A 15,241-nucleotide genomic window follows, 5' to 3' on the forward strand; every position below is an offset into this window, starting at 1 on the left:
CTTAGGTAGCTCATCCCCTAGCAATCAAACCCATTTATCTCTCTCTGTCTGCTGCTCATGATTGATACCTCTCTCACGCATCCTACGTTTCCCTGTTCCCGGACTGACTTTGGTGCAGGTTCTGTGCTGCTTCCCCAATCATCAGTGGCCTGCATCTGGCCATCCTGCTGCGGGGTTGGCAGGTAACAGATGTTAGGCATGCTCAGAGCATGCCTATAGGTCAGTCCCCACTTGTGAGAGAGGCAGTCCCCCGTCTCATTTGAGAATTGTAGTTCAGGGCTTCCAGACTTTGGCTTGAGCCAGGGCTCTGAGCTGCTCATTAGTTGTGGGGTAGCATCAGGTTATAGGCAGCTTTGTGAATGCTGACCATCAGAAACGTAGGCATCTAGGGAACTTAGGTGTGTACAGGATCAGGCAGCAGTTGAGCAGCAATTTTGAAAATGTCAGTGGCACCTAATCAATGGAATTCAGTGCCTAAAGAGGCTGATAGACACCTAAATACCTCTGGGCCATTGTATCTTTATACCACTTCTTACTATGTGAACTGTATCTAAATGGCACAATGGAGCCCTAAGAAGTTATCGAGCCCTGATGTTATTCTACTCACTTCACTAGAGCTACAACATGGGTGAACTTGGTTGATTTTTCCTTCTAGATATGAAAATGAGTATTTTTCCAAAGTCCTTTTTGCAACACATTGTTGTCATGCAGAGAAAGTTTTTAAGCAAAATAAAATCCCCTAAATTGTGACTTTTGAACTTTAAAAACAAACATGCAAATGTACAGATGTATGCATGGAGCACAAAACATCTCATTTAAGCTCTTTAAAGAAAAAAAAAAAACTTCCTCTCTGCATTAATCAGTAAGGAAAGAATATTTGGGAAAATGTCATCTTCACATTTGCGAACTACTGATTTGGGGACTGCACAAGACTGACAGTATCCCATTAAGAAATATCTGGAATGTCTTTTAATGGCATTTTTATAAGATATCATTAGTAATCATTTAAAAATTCTCTTTAAATATTACATATTTAAAATGACTATATGGATTGTGAAATGTATTGGATTGACAGCTTTGGTGACTGGAACACTCTCTGTCCACAGAACAGCTTTAACATGGGCAGCAGGAGTGTAATCTTCCCCTTCCCACATCCCCACCCCGGCAATGCATCTCATCCTTTATCTGAATAAACCACCACAAAGGGTGTTGGATTGTGGTACTGTAATTCACTCCACATTCCCATTCACTCCTTGTCTGCTCTTTAAAAAGGGACATTTGGATTGGTTTTGTGATGTGGACACTTGCCCACTAATTACTAGACTGAGACTGCCAATTCTTTTCATATAGGGCACCAAGCTACCATCAGATAAATTGTAATCACTAACAAACTGGGCTAACTTTGCACCAGAAATACAGAGCAGATATATATTGCTAGTCATCTGAGTAATCCATTCCCCCCAGCATCCCTGGTGAAATCCTGGCCCTGTCAAAATCAATGGGAGTTTGATAGTGCCAGATATCACTCTCTGTGTTTAAAACATGTAATAATGCAAACAAACTATAGAAATATAAAGACAGTTCAAGACAACTAATAATGCAAATTGAAAATCAAGATAAACATAATGTAAATATGATGTAGGACTCTTATACTATCCGTGGAAGAAATTTGCTGTACCTGTATAATGCCTGAGTATTTGGGCTCTTTGTGAATGGAATGTGAGGAGGTTGAGGAGGTCTGCCACACAGTCCCATGACTGCTTTTTTCTTTCCTATGGCAGAAATACCCACCTTACCCCCCAAAGTGACCATCTGTGCTTACCTCATCTAGAAAGGCATGGAGACAAATACTACAGTGCATGGGATTGTGCCCTTGCATGGCAGCCCAGATGGCAATCTCCTGCACAGCTGCTATGTAGGGTTAAGGAGTATAAAAACCTTTGTTCTTAAACTCCACACTAAAGGTTAATTTAGCCCTCAGGTAGTAAATATAGCATGTATAGTGCTGCCTTGTTTCCTTTCTGTTTTTCGGTTACATGGGTGTCTCTGATTGAAGAGATTTTTTTTTCTTCCTCCTCTTGGTAGCAGTAGCACTAATATTTATACAGCAGCGTTAGTATGCATGGCATTTTATATGGTCCCTTCCCTGAAGAGTTTTCAATGTAAGGGCTCAATTCGATCTTAAAGCTACTGCCCCAGCATGGGGGAAGTATGGGGTCACACTGATACAGGTATTATGCCATGATTTTTTCTGGCACTGTCAGTGCATAGGGTGGGCATGACTGCAGCTATGCCATAAAAGAGGTACAACATGCACTCCCTTTTGCAGCTGACCCTCTCTGTTGGCCATTGTGAAGGGAGGCTGCAGGGTCACGGCCCTGCCTCCTTCCTGTCCTTCTAGGGTGGCTAGCAATGCTTAACAGGACTACTCTTCTGTTCAGAGAAGTGCAAGGTTTGCAAATGTGGCAAGTCCCTGTTTGGGAGTTATTAGAGTAAGGAATGCTCCTTGTACCTTTCCCCCTCTTCATAACCCACCTAGAATCTAGCTATAATCCAGACCTAAGTGATTCCTTGGCAAGATGAGAGAAAACAGACAAAAGGGCAGGCAGTGGGAAAAGAGTACAAGGGTGAGGTTTTGTGATGGAAAGGTTTCTTTTAAATGTATCTTGATAGATCTTCTGTTTTGTTCAATATATTTCTGTTGTTGTTTGTAAGCCAGAATTGTTAATTATAGTTATTGTATTTTTTCTTTTATTTTTCCTATTATCTTATTTTTCTTCCCTTTTCATTTCTTCTTCTTCCACCAAGTCTTTTGTGTGTCTTCTTTCCTCAATCTCTATAAGTAACTATTAATGGGATAGGTATGCATGCATATTAATGGAAGAATAAATGTTAATGTAAGGCTGCTGTACTCTGCTTCCAATTTTTATTTAAATCTATTATAAATTTTCCATATTATATACTCTCAGAGTAACATTCAAAACCTTTGCCCTTTGGAGAAGGACAACTACCTCCAAAATAACATAGATTATGGATCTATAACAATATTTGAAGTACCCTTCATGCAAGTTGTGATGGTTGGTGCATGATGGAAGCATCACATAGTGGCTAGGGGGTCAGCTTCTCTTTAAGACAGAGTAGGGCTGGTAGGGGGCCCCCGGGCCCTCCCACTGCACAGGGTCCAGCCCAGGGTCCTGTGAGGGTTACCAAAGGGCAGGCACCCAGGAATGCCTTACAGATACCTTCCCTGGGCCACTTCCTACCCCTCATTCTATAGTCCAAGCTTTGCAGTCTGTAGCAAAAGTTACTGAAGAAAAGGTGTTTACTGCACCTTTAGTCTGTCTGGGCTCAGCAGGTAGGAACTTCTTTCCTCAGAGGCACTGTCACAACATCCTTTCTCAGGTCCTTCTTCCTGCCTTGTCAGCCCTCTTCTGAGCTGTCTGGCTTCCTTTTAAACTCCACCTTCATCTTTATGCACCCCATCACACAAGTATGCTAATAAGAAAAATACATATTTTAAAATGGCTTTCTATTTGTGCTGATTATTTAGTCCTCCTTCTCCTTCTACCCCCAAGACACTTATTAAAGAGTTGAACTCATGTAAGTATGGTAGTAACATTATTAAACTTTACTAATTTACAACATTTGTAACCAAAAACCATCATTCCCAGTGGCTGTATATATAAAGTTTTATACTACACTATATTTCAGAGTTCATTAATGAGAACAGAGTACAAGAACAGTTAAATGGGGATGAAGAAAGAAGTATTGTCTGAGATAAAGACTGGGAGCCAGGAATTCTTGAGTTTTTATACCAGTTCTTACCTTGCTTTTGATAATTTCCAATTCTATAGTGCTTGCTATCTATGGATCTCAAAGTGGATTTTAAAGAATAGTGATTTAAGCCTTGTTGCACCTCTATGAGATGGAAATAAGATTGCTTTCCTATTTTACATAAGGAGAAATAGTGGCACAGAGATGTTTGGTGATTTTTCCCAAATTCACACAGAAAATCTTTAGCAGAGCCAGGAATAGTCTCCAGATGTCTTGGCTTCCTGCCTTCTGTTTTAACCACAAGACCATCCTTCTTCCCATTTTAGCTCTCTGACTCAGTTTCCCCATCTGTAAACAAGGATAATACAGGGTCAGACAAATTTATCTGCACATGAATTTCTAGTCAGACACCTTTGCAGAACAATGAGCAGGAGGTAGGTTTGATCACCACACTTAGAATCCAGTAAATCTGTTTCTGCTGGTGTTCCATGTGGAACGGTTCTCTTAGGTTTTGGGACCAGGAAAGACTTGGGTAAGGAACTTGTAGCTTCCCAAGGCACAGACATTACAGATATGTACTTAGTGTTATAAAATGGGCTAATTGTAGTGTAAGCACATAAATTAAAAATAGTAATTAAATAAGAAAATTTACACACTGACACAAGGTAAGGCAAAGACGTCACCAGCCAGCTACTACAAACATGCACATTTCTAAGGAAAGCCTAGGCAAACAGAGAGGTCATATTGTGTGCTCTGAGAGACCTAGATTACAATGGCCTGATTCCAGTGCACTCACACTGCCAGATAGGAAATAAAGGCAATAGACCTTAATAGAGCAGCAGTTGTCCCTGATGTGGGTTTGTAGGGGTGCATCCCCTGCAAATTCCACAGGGCTTCAAATTAAACTGTCTTAAGGGAATGCATGACAGGAATCCCAGTTGTGATTTCCTGCATATCTGTCCCCTTCCATGGCTTTCTCAATAGTGGCAGGCAATCGGGGCTACTGTGCTTACCTATTTTACCAGGATATTGTGAAGATTAATATATGAGTGTTTATAAAGAGCTTTGAAGATTAAAGGAAATATATATGGTATTTATTTATTTATTTAAGGATGTGAAATCCAGTACTTAGAATCTGACAGTTTTGTGCATGGTGTGAGCTTCTGTTGAGTTTACTGGATACCGCAATGATACTCTGAGGATCAGGAGCTGTAAGGTGGCTCTTTAATGTGTCTCCTGTGGCTCTTTGCAGCACATATTAAAATACTATGCAATTTAATTATTAACCAATCAAAGTTATTAACCAGTTGGGGTGCTTTTACTATGTTATTAACCAATTGTAGAATACTTGGTCAGTCATTTTGCTGTGAGAGTAATATCTAATCTATCTATCTATCTAGTGCAACATCATACAATATACACACAAATTATTACAGTATTCTATTACAGCAGAAGACACAGTCAGGACCGTTACATTCTAAAGCACAGGCCTACAAAACTAAAGCCAAATAAAAATTTCTTTTTTTATTGTTATTTGTTGTGGTTAATATGAATTGTAAAGTCCTCCCCCCCCCCGTTCAACTGCAACAGAACAGACACAAAATAGATAGTTTTATAACAAATATACACTAGTAATGTTGGTGAATATTTATTAGAAAAGTATCTCATTAGTTTATCTGTTTTGATGCATCTTGCCAGTGAAAAAAATCTTTACAATTCATAGTCACAAAAAAACCCATATTTCTTATTTTGGTTTAGTTTTAATGTTAATAACAGATCTGGTAGTTTCCTGTGTTGAACTGATAGGATGATATACTGAATAGACTTCATTCTTATATTTGTAAATCATGAGTGCCAGACGATAGTCTATGTCGGAAGACTAGATTAGATGAATACATAATACATATGCTAATAGATTTCCCCATAAATAATCTAACTTCACTGTGAATTATATTGTACTGATTTACAGTATTTGTTAGGTGAACCTAATCGGTGTCTTTAAAAAAAAAAAGAATTGAGACTTGGGATAGGTCTATGTGATTTACATATATGAAATCATTATAAAGTTAGGAAGATTTCTTTTACTTTAATTGTAACACTTCACTTCCATGAATGGACTAATCTTTGATTCCTCTATATCAGACTTTGCCAATTTGAAGTTTAGGTTAAAACTTGAATTTATCATGAAATCCTTTAGAAAAAAATCAAGACTTCAATCCAGTGAGCCAGTTCCATTTCTTATCAGCATCAGTGTGACTGAGATCAGAATCTGACTCTGAATGCTAGTACAAGTCATTTGTTAACTTTGCTCCCAATTACAGTTAAAATAGCCAGTGTCTGGAGCTAATATAGGTACCACAGCTGCCGGATTAGGATACTGGTTTGCTAATGCATTGACCTGTTTCACACATATAACACTAGTTCAATTTCCAGCATGACAATAAATGTTTGGATTCAAATTGTAGAACTAATGCATATTTTTTTCATCTCTCTGTCAAACCAGACTAAAGGGTCAGTTGGTGATGAGGATAATGATTCTCTTTGAAAGGGAAGGAAAGTCGGCTTCAGATTCTTTTGGAGATTCTAGGTCTTGTTTCAAATAAAAAGATGAACTAGAAAAAACTTGACTTGGAAATATCAATAATAGTGAACCTGCAAGTGTGACTCTTTGCCTTATTCATAAACCGATTGTATAAAGGCACATTGGAATACTTGCCATGACATGTTAGACAGATAATAAAACAGCATGCGACGTTTGGTTTTCAGAATATCAAACCGCAGTAAGACTGTTCTCTGAAAAGCAATTCACCATTAAACTGTTTGCTACAGTGGGAATTCCAAGTGACAGTTTGTCACAAGTTTTGATTGTTTCTCTACATGTTAAGAAATACTAAAACAAAGAAGTGTTGGAGACTGATTTTTTTTTTCTCAGAAGTGTCTTTCTTTCTTTCCTGCAGCGCGGAAAAGGATATGCTAGTCAATTCTACAGGACTTACCTGAAGCAGCATGATTTGCACAAAAGTCGACCAACAAAAAGCATCAACTTTTCAACTTCATTATCTTGGCCATCCAGTTCTATGTAACTGAAAGATTTGTGTGCTGTTGGAGACATCATGGCCAACAATAGGACCTAATTGCTCTCAGCAGGCCTGAGAAATGAGTTGAAATGTGTGGAACTGTAGAAACTTCAGAGGCAACTGATCTTGCCTTTCTGATCAGTGTGTGCCTGTTTACAGCACTATATATCTTTCTCTCTCCAAAATGTCACTGAGCCCTTTAGATGTTTATATTCACCACAAGAAGCCAATCGTGCAGATAAAAGAAATGTGCATTATAAATGCAATATCACTGTTTTAAACTTGACTGTTTTATATTATTTTTGTGTGATCAAGTGTTCCCCAAACTATCCCAACTTTACAAGAGAGATTGTGATCATAATCTTTTCACCTGTGGGTCATAAAAATGTTGTTAATCTGCAGACCCACAAAATATCAAAGACATTCTGTAGTTTATACACGTGTTGCAAAGTGTTTACTGTACTATTTCAAAGCTTCTAAATAAATATAAAATATATATATATTATATTATATATAATTTTCCGAAAAATGTGGTACAATTTAGTTGATTTTTAATGGATTCATATAGTCCAAACCATACACTAAAGTGAGAAGGTAATTCAGGGTCCCTAAGTTATCCTTGCTAAAAAAAAATAAATCTTTAATAATATTTCCCCAATTTTGGTATTTTGGTCAGTCCTGTTTTTTCTTTGTTGTTGTTGTTTGTTTTTGTTATTTTTAAAGCTGTAAGAAACAACATTTTGTTTAGAAGTTGTACTGAATTTTCAATGCCAAAGATGCAGCTGTCAGTTTTACCAGAATGAGCACTGACTATGTACTATCAAAAGTATATATCAATCTCCATTATTTTGATTCTATTTCTATGGTTTTTAATTTGGTATCACAACACCTTTTATAAAGGATCTATAAACTCACCTGTATATGTTGTTAAAAAGAACACTGGGTGTCTGTACATTTTGAAATGTAAGATGTAATGTAACTGAAGATAACTGTTCTAAGGAAATCATCCCAAACTCCTAACACACACATCTTTCTTTGACATAATTTTGTGCAAACCTAAGCAAATATATATATATCTTTTCATCTTGGCTAGAAATGGTTTTTGATAAAAGACAAATCACAAAGGCATAGAGTTGGCTGAGCCGTTATTTTTTCTTCTTTTTTTACATTAAAGAGATTTGGAGTAGGAACATGGCACATTCTCAGACTGACCCTATTCTCATTGGAATTAATAGGAGATTGACCAATGATTTCATTGGGAGCAGGATCAAGCCTGTCCATATTGTTTTTACCTTTTTTAATAATTCAACAGACTGAAATGTTATCTCACAGATTCATACATATATAAAAAACTTTTTTGAAAAGAAAAGCCTTGAAAAGTAAAGTTTAACTTTACTTTCAAGTCCACAGAGTTGAAGTATCATTTACAAGTGTAAAATCTAGTAAGATGTTTTCTTTTTTACATTCTCTACTGTACTGTTCCTTCTATATTTCCTAATTATTGCCTGTCAAATACTGAATCGAAATTATAGAATTTTGTGTTATTAGCCCATTGATGTCAATAGAACATGGAATTCCCATTGACTTCTGTGACTTTGGATCAGGCCCTTAGATCCAGATTCTGAAAGCCTTGTCAGTGCTGAGTATATGTCACAGCATGAGTAAGAGTGACAGAATCTGACCCCAAAGTGGTGGAAGTTGTTTTTGTTTTTCCTTTTTTTCCAATGGCAATTGCTATTAAATAGAGACATGCAGATCATTTGTACGGAGTCTGCCATACTATTGATGCACACAAGACTCTCACTGCTTTCAGTGAGAGTTCCAGGCACAGAATGCTACCTGGATTGAGCCCTAACGTCATCAGTTTATTTCATAAGTCTAACAAAATAGGCTTGTTAAACACATTTTACACATATTTCTAGCTTATTTGTACAACTTACAAAAACTTCTTGGGATCCTTTTTAAAATGTATATATAAAAATCACAAAAAAGCACAGAAAATAACTATTGATTTAAAGAAACAGCAGTAGGATGTTTCTTTAGCTTTAGGTAATGGGACTTTAGTCACCTACATGCCTTGTTAGTTTTATGAAAAATGGGCTATTTTAGTAATGAAATGTGTGAAGTATATTTCATTTGAAGAAGTCTGTCAATTTGTTGTTGCTGCTTTTAAGGCAAGAAAGTGATTGCCCTTCCTGGAACTGGTTTTGCTTTATTTCTAAAGCTCTCTTTAAAGTGAGATATATACTGTAAAATAAGGTTGTTTTTAGTCTTGGGGGGAAAAAATCACATTTTTCTTTTTTAATAGACTAGTGAAGTGCTTTTTATTTACTTAAACCTCATTCACACTTTGTATGCAATTTTTTAAAATAACCATATCAAAATGATTTCATACATCTCCATGATTGGCCTTGTTCCATGAACTCTGTACTGTATATGTACTTGCATACATCCATTTCATTTTTTACCATAACTAATCCCGCTATCAGTCCACACAAAATAATTCTATTGAGTGCAGTGGGAGAGCTTCATGTAGAACAATGGTCACTGAGCACTATTTAGGTCTAGATTGTGTTTGTAGCACTTAGCTGATAGTAAAAAGCGGCATGTAGCTGCATTGCCGCAGGAGGAGCTCTGCACTCCAAATAACTGAATAACCAGTTCAGGTGCAGGTCTGGAAAAAAAATTAAATATATTTTGGGTCAAGCTGAAATGAGAATGTTTCAAAATTTTCTGTGAGCCAAAATGTAAAAGAATAGATTCATTTTGTGCTGACCAAATTGTTTCCATAGTCCCGAAATGAATATTTGTTTTTTAGATTTAATTTTTTTAAAATAAATATGAAATTGAGGGAAATTCTGAAACAAACTGTCTTTCTGAAAGAAAATAATCCAGATTTCTGACTTTTTAAATTGTTTTTTGACTGAAAAAAATTGCCAAAATTGACTTGAATTTGCAAATGGTTTCATCTAATCCAAATCTGTGTTTTTTGGCAAAATAAAGTTTTGCATGACAAATTTCACCAAGCCCTACCTGGGCTGCATTTTGCCCGTGAGAAACACAATCATTCCCATGACCCTTCATTGCACTAGAAAGGAAGCATACTCCTCACCTTGCATTCAGGCAGTTGTGCTGGCTATTACATGGGGTGTACAGTTCTATAGGCTTGATTTCAAAATATATTTAGGCACCTATAGATGCAAATAGGCATCTTGTGGAATTTTCAAAAGTGCCTATGTGCCGAATTAATCACTAGCTGCTTATCTGCATCTTTAAGAATCTAAAGACATTTAAAAATATAGCACTAGGTCTCTGCCCACTTCCCCCAGTTCCCACCCTCTTGCTCCCAGGGGAAGCTTGAATATGTACTTGCATTCATCTGAACACCAAGGCCTGGATCTACATATAGCTCTAAATAGATATGTAGGGACTGAGCTATCTTGCCTTTCCTGCATGGCTACATTGAGGTTAGGAACAATCTAGCTCTGAATTAGGTGTTTTATATATATATATAATGGGCCCAATACTGCAAGTTCTCATTGTGCAAACTGCCCCTGAAGTCAATGGAAGTTACATACAGAAAAGGCTTTCAAGATCAGATACTATGAAGGATAAGGAGAGGATAATATTTATTTATTTATTTTAAATTCATTTTAGATACATATGAGAGAATTTCTAAGTGGCTTACCCATTCAGTTTCTTCAAAGCCTTTCCAGACTGACTTTGTGCCAGAATCTCAAATTGTAATAAACTCTTTAGCTATTTTTAAAAAACCAGCTAGTTTAACATAGGGTTTTATTAAATTATATTTTCTAAGGAAAAAATGAAGTATTTCACATAATGTATTATCAGCTGTCTTGACCAGTATTTAGAAAGTTAATAAAGTGAATATAAGTTTATTGCTGAGAAACTTCCCAGTGTTACAAAAGGATGTTGAATGACCTACATACAGATGAATACAGTTTCATCTATTTGTGAGGGTTCTAATTTATAAATAATATCCATAATATATGGAGATAATTTTAATTAAAATCTGAAAAGCTGCAACTGAGTTTCTTTCAGAGGTGTACCGTCCATGTAAAAAAATGAGATTACTTATTATAGAGGTAGTGGCTCCATAATGAAGACTGAATTAAGTTTTCCATGTAAAGTGGGAATTCAGCCTCTTTGTTATGCATTATATTACTCTCTCTCTCTCTCTCACACACACACACACACCAGACATACAAAATTTTACTTGTCCATAGATAAGAAAAAACACGTTTTTCATTACTATCATTCGTCATGGTTAAGGGCAGAGGAGTAGATATTCTTCCTGAAATGGTGTATTTCCCTGGTAGTATTGCAAAGCTGTTATGTATTTATATGGCCTTTATTTATTTATTTTTAAAAGGTCTAGGCATACTCTCCCATTGTTCTATGTTTGGGTCTCCAATTTATTTCCAGGAAAAGTTTTGTATAAAAATCTTTAAATCCTAGTTCAAAATAAGCAACTTTGATGTAAATTTAGTCATTTCAGTTTTACTGCAACACATTGGCACCAGATGTCTATAAATATGGGAAAGTTGTTTAATCTATTTGAAGTACAGTGCAGCAGGCCAATAAGACGTCATTATGCTAATACCACTATGAAAAATTCTGAAACTGAGATCTGTTCCACTGATCCCCACAATCAGAGCCCAAAAGCTTCTTAAAAAGCTCTTCCATTTTATTTTCTCACTAATCTGCTAATCTGTTTTGGTATAAAATAGATACACATACAAATACACACACACACACACACACACACACACACACATTTAAAATCCATTGTTCAAAATCTGTGTCTTTGTAGATATCCTCATATGTAAAGAAATGGGCAAAACAAACTTGGACAGCTTTCTTGAACTGAAATTGTTTTTGAATTTGAATTTGTTAATAAAGTTCATGATATTGTATGTTGGTTGAAACATTAGAAAGAATGAAAGCTATGTGGGTGTAATTCTCCAGGAAGCAAATGCCTCATCTAGGAAGCATCCTGCCTGAAATGTTAGAAACCTAAATGCTGGAAATTTTACTGAGTGAAGATGAAACAGACTGTGAAGAAGCTACAGAGGCAGTGTTCTTGTTCTGTGTGTCTGAACTGATGAAAGTATCCATTGGATGTAGGCTAGTTAAGTTAGTTACTCAGAAAGCATCAACACTGGATTTAGGTAACACATTTACTGTTCTTGCTGCAAATCAATGAAATGAAGAAAAACACACACGCACATACACAAAAAATGCAAATCTGCAATTTGCACAAATGTAATAAAACCATGTGCTAATCAAACAATACATTTCTGAACTCAAGCACACAAAAGTCAGGAAAAGCCAAAAACAAGTGAGATTTAACTCAATTTTGTTGTACATCTGTCTATTTTTAGTAACTGCTCTTTGAATTACATTAATAACAAAGGGTAATACACATTATTAACAAAGGGTTACATTGACAACATGGCACAGTGAAGGTAGCCAGACCAACCTTAACTTTTTGAATTTCCTGACAAGTGCTTGATCTTGCAACCTTAACATTTTATTAACACTTTCTTTGTGCATTTAGAGACCAAGCCTGTTTCCAATGAAGCCTGTCCAAAATCCCACTGATTAAATAGGAGAAATATGAAGCTTTGTATTTCTCCACACGGCTTTTTAGCATGTGTAGCTCACAAGCTTCTCCAGAGGAGCCTTTACATTATCTGAAGACAATAAAGGAAAACTCAACTCACTGTGTATTTAACATATGTATGCAGTGTTTATAGCTGTGTGAACATGTATAAACTTAATGAAATCTTCTATTGCACCTGATCAGTGTGAAGTCTTCACATGGCCATATTTTAATTCCAAAGATTTTATCTCAAATCAAGCAAAGGCAGAGAGGACTATATCTGTGCTCAAAGCTTCAAATTTCAGAGTGCAACTGTGTCTAAAAAAAACCATTATTTTTGGTTTGTTTGTTTGTTTGTTTTTTAAATGAAAAAGGTGTATTGAGTCCACTCACAAAAGAATTCAAAGCTGATCAAAGAGTTATGCTCATGCTATCTGGGGAAAAATAAATATAAATCTGTAGGCAGAAAGCAAGAATAGAAAATATCAGCCCAAAAGGTGAATTTGGAAAGTTTACAGAGAATTATTATAGAAACTGCTCTTCAGTCTTAACTGTACTGGACACTACCAAATATTTGTGCTTATAGGTTCTCAATCTAGGTGGTGTAAGTTAGTCTACCCCAAGGTTCCAGGCTGAAATGTTACTACCTTTTATGTCTGGGGGGAGGGTGATCTCAAAACCTTTCTGTTAGAAACACTGCTGTAATATGTGACCTCCCCCCCCCACACACACACTCCATCCCTACCTGTTTGGAGTTGTTCTAATTTTGCATTTATATCTCAGTGTAAAAAAAATAAAACCCTCCTGGCTCTGATGCAGTTTGTAGGCTAAATTCTGCTTCCAGTTATGTCCATAGTAATTCCATTGACATCAGTGGAGTTAACTCCAGATGTATATCAGTGTAATTGAGAGTAGAATCTACACAGGACAAAGAATTTTATGGAAGTGTTTGATCTTTTTTTCTCTTGGTAATAACTCTAGTTTTATTGATCTCACAGATGTCATGAATTGGTACACAATAATAGTCAGTTATTCATCGTCATAAATATCGTAAGAGAGAAAGAGCTAACTGTGACAACAATGTGTTTTTTGTGCCTTAGTGTAGCTGGGAAAAGATGAAGAATGTAAGTGAACATTATATACCCTGAAGATGACGGTCAGTGTTACCCTTGGAACTCATAACCATTCAGCTTTTTGAGAATTTTCAATTTGATTTATATTTACGTTGTCAAGAGGGGAAGAGAGAAAGACTGAGAGGGAAGTTAATTAATACACTCTAAGAAGAAAATACAGTATACCTTATTGTGATACCATAAACCTCCATCAGATCCTAGAGCAGAAAGATTCATCTAAAAAAAACCCCAAATCAGTCTAATTCCATTTGAGGTATATACTGTTAATAAAATAAATAATGCTGACTTTAAAGGGGCAGTAAATCATTATGTACAAACAAATGCCCTTATTACTGTCACTTAGATTATTAGATTTGGAAAAAATGTTAACAACCTAGATTACTTTTTACTATTAACACTGTTTGGTTACCATTTGCATTTCTCTCAATGTGGATTGTTAAAAATTGACCAGTCAGTTTAAATTTGTACTCAATTAATACTACTAATATAATTATAGGTGGAGCAAGTGCAACGCTTACATAAAGGATGCCTAATGCTTTTCAGTCACTTATAACTTTAAAGTTTAGCAAACACCTGAGCAAAATTTTTCCATGCTTGTTTCAGCCTCAGGTTTAATTTTTTTCAAAGTTTTAGCCAAAAAGTTCCACTGTTTCCAAGAATAATGCTAGTGAAAAATAGGATATTTGTAGAGTCTTGTACTGATACAAAATTTGCATCCAATCCGCGATCCACAAAAATGATCCACAGCTATCCGCATCCGTGGATGCGGATTTCTGCTGATATAAAGAGAATATCTGAGGATTTCAGGGGTTCTAGATATTTGCCAATCTTTTAAAAAAAGATTGGATCATTTTGGACTACTTCTAGCACACAAGTGGCTAGGAGCAGGGACTTGAAATTGACCCAGGGAATACTCTTGAGGTCAGAGAAGTGAAAAATCTGACTGTGAAAAATCAGTCCTGATTTGGCAGTAATAAGCCAAGCAAAACGACCATTTGCATGTGCACAGTAGAATTTGTTAGATATTTTATCCTTAATGTTGTGAATGAAAGTCCCAACAGCACTGAGAATGCTCCCATGCCACATTGAACCTCCTGTATTGTTCTGAAGTAACCATACAGAATTGAACCTTCAGACTGGACACAGATGAAACAGTCCTCCTGTTTTAATCTATCAGAGTAACCTTTAGCCTAGGAGAAGGTGCACGTGTGTAGAAGCCAGGAAACCACGTATTCTAGACTCACCTTCTCTATTAACAGGTATTCTGTGTACTTCACATAATTTATTATTAACCTCAGATCCCTGATTTAAGAGGGATACAAGTACTAGTCTCCTCATTTTACTGAAGGAATTACTGAGGTTGCACAATTAGGAGACACAAAGTGGGTGGGATAATATCTTTTATTGGACCAATTTCTGTTGGTGAAAGAAGACCGTTTGAGATTATGCAGAGCATTTCTTCAGATCCAGGTTGCACAATGCAATTTCTCAGAGAGCTGGGAATAGAGCCACAGTCTCTAATGTGGTCTCATCCGCATAGCCACAGTGCTGCCCGCATTTAAGCTTCCAACTCTACATGCTTGGCTATACAGTCTGTAAAGCTCATATGCAATTTTCTGGTTCACTATGAT

General features: G+C 36.3%; 1 protein-coding gene across 4 annotated transcripts in view; it reads left to right on the plus strand.

The window, feature by feature from the left end:
• The window catches only part of PCDH10 (protocadherin 10), a 36,741-nt gene extending 29,263 nt beyond the window's left edge, over window positions 1-7,478 (plus strand). For 3 of the 4 annotated variants that reach the window (XM_024203873.3, XM_024203872.3, XM_024203874.3), the window contains one exon: window positions 6,732-7,478. Coding sequence is in view for 3 of the 4 variants with exons in the window: in XM_024203872.3 (XP_024059640.2) it covers window positions 6,732-6,751 (20 nt within the window). In the remaining variant the exon portion in view is untranslated. Of the gene's footprint in view, window positions 1-6,706 lie in introns of all 4 variants that reach the window. The other variant, XM_024203875.3, reaches the window with a different exon arrangement.
• The last annotated feature ends 7,763 nt before the right edge of the window (window positions 7,479-15,241 follow it).

This window comes from Terrapene carolina, unplaced genomic scaffold (genome assembly GCF_002925995.2).
Source record: "Terrapene carolina triunguis isolate 2854851 unplaced genomic scaffold, T_m_triunguis-2.0 Scaffold66, whole genome shotgun sequence".
Taxonomy (NCBI): Eukaryota; Metazoa; Chordata; order Testudines; family Emydidae; genus Terrapene; species Terrapene triunguis.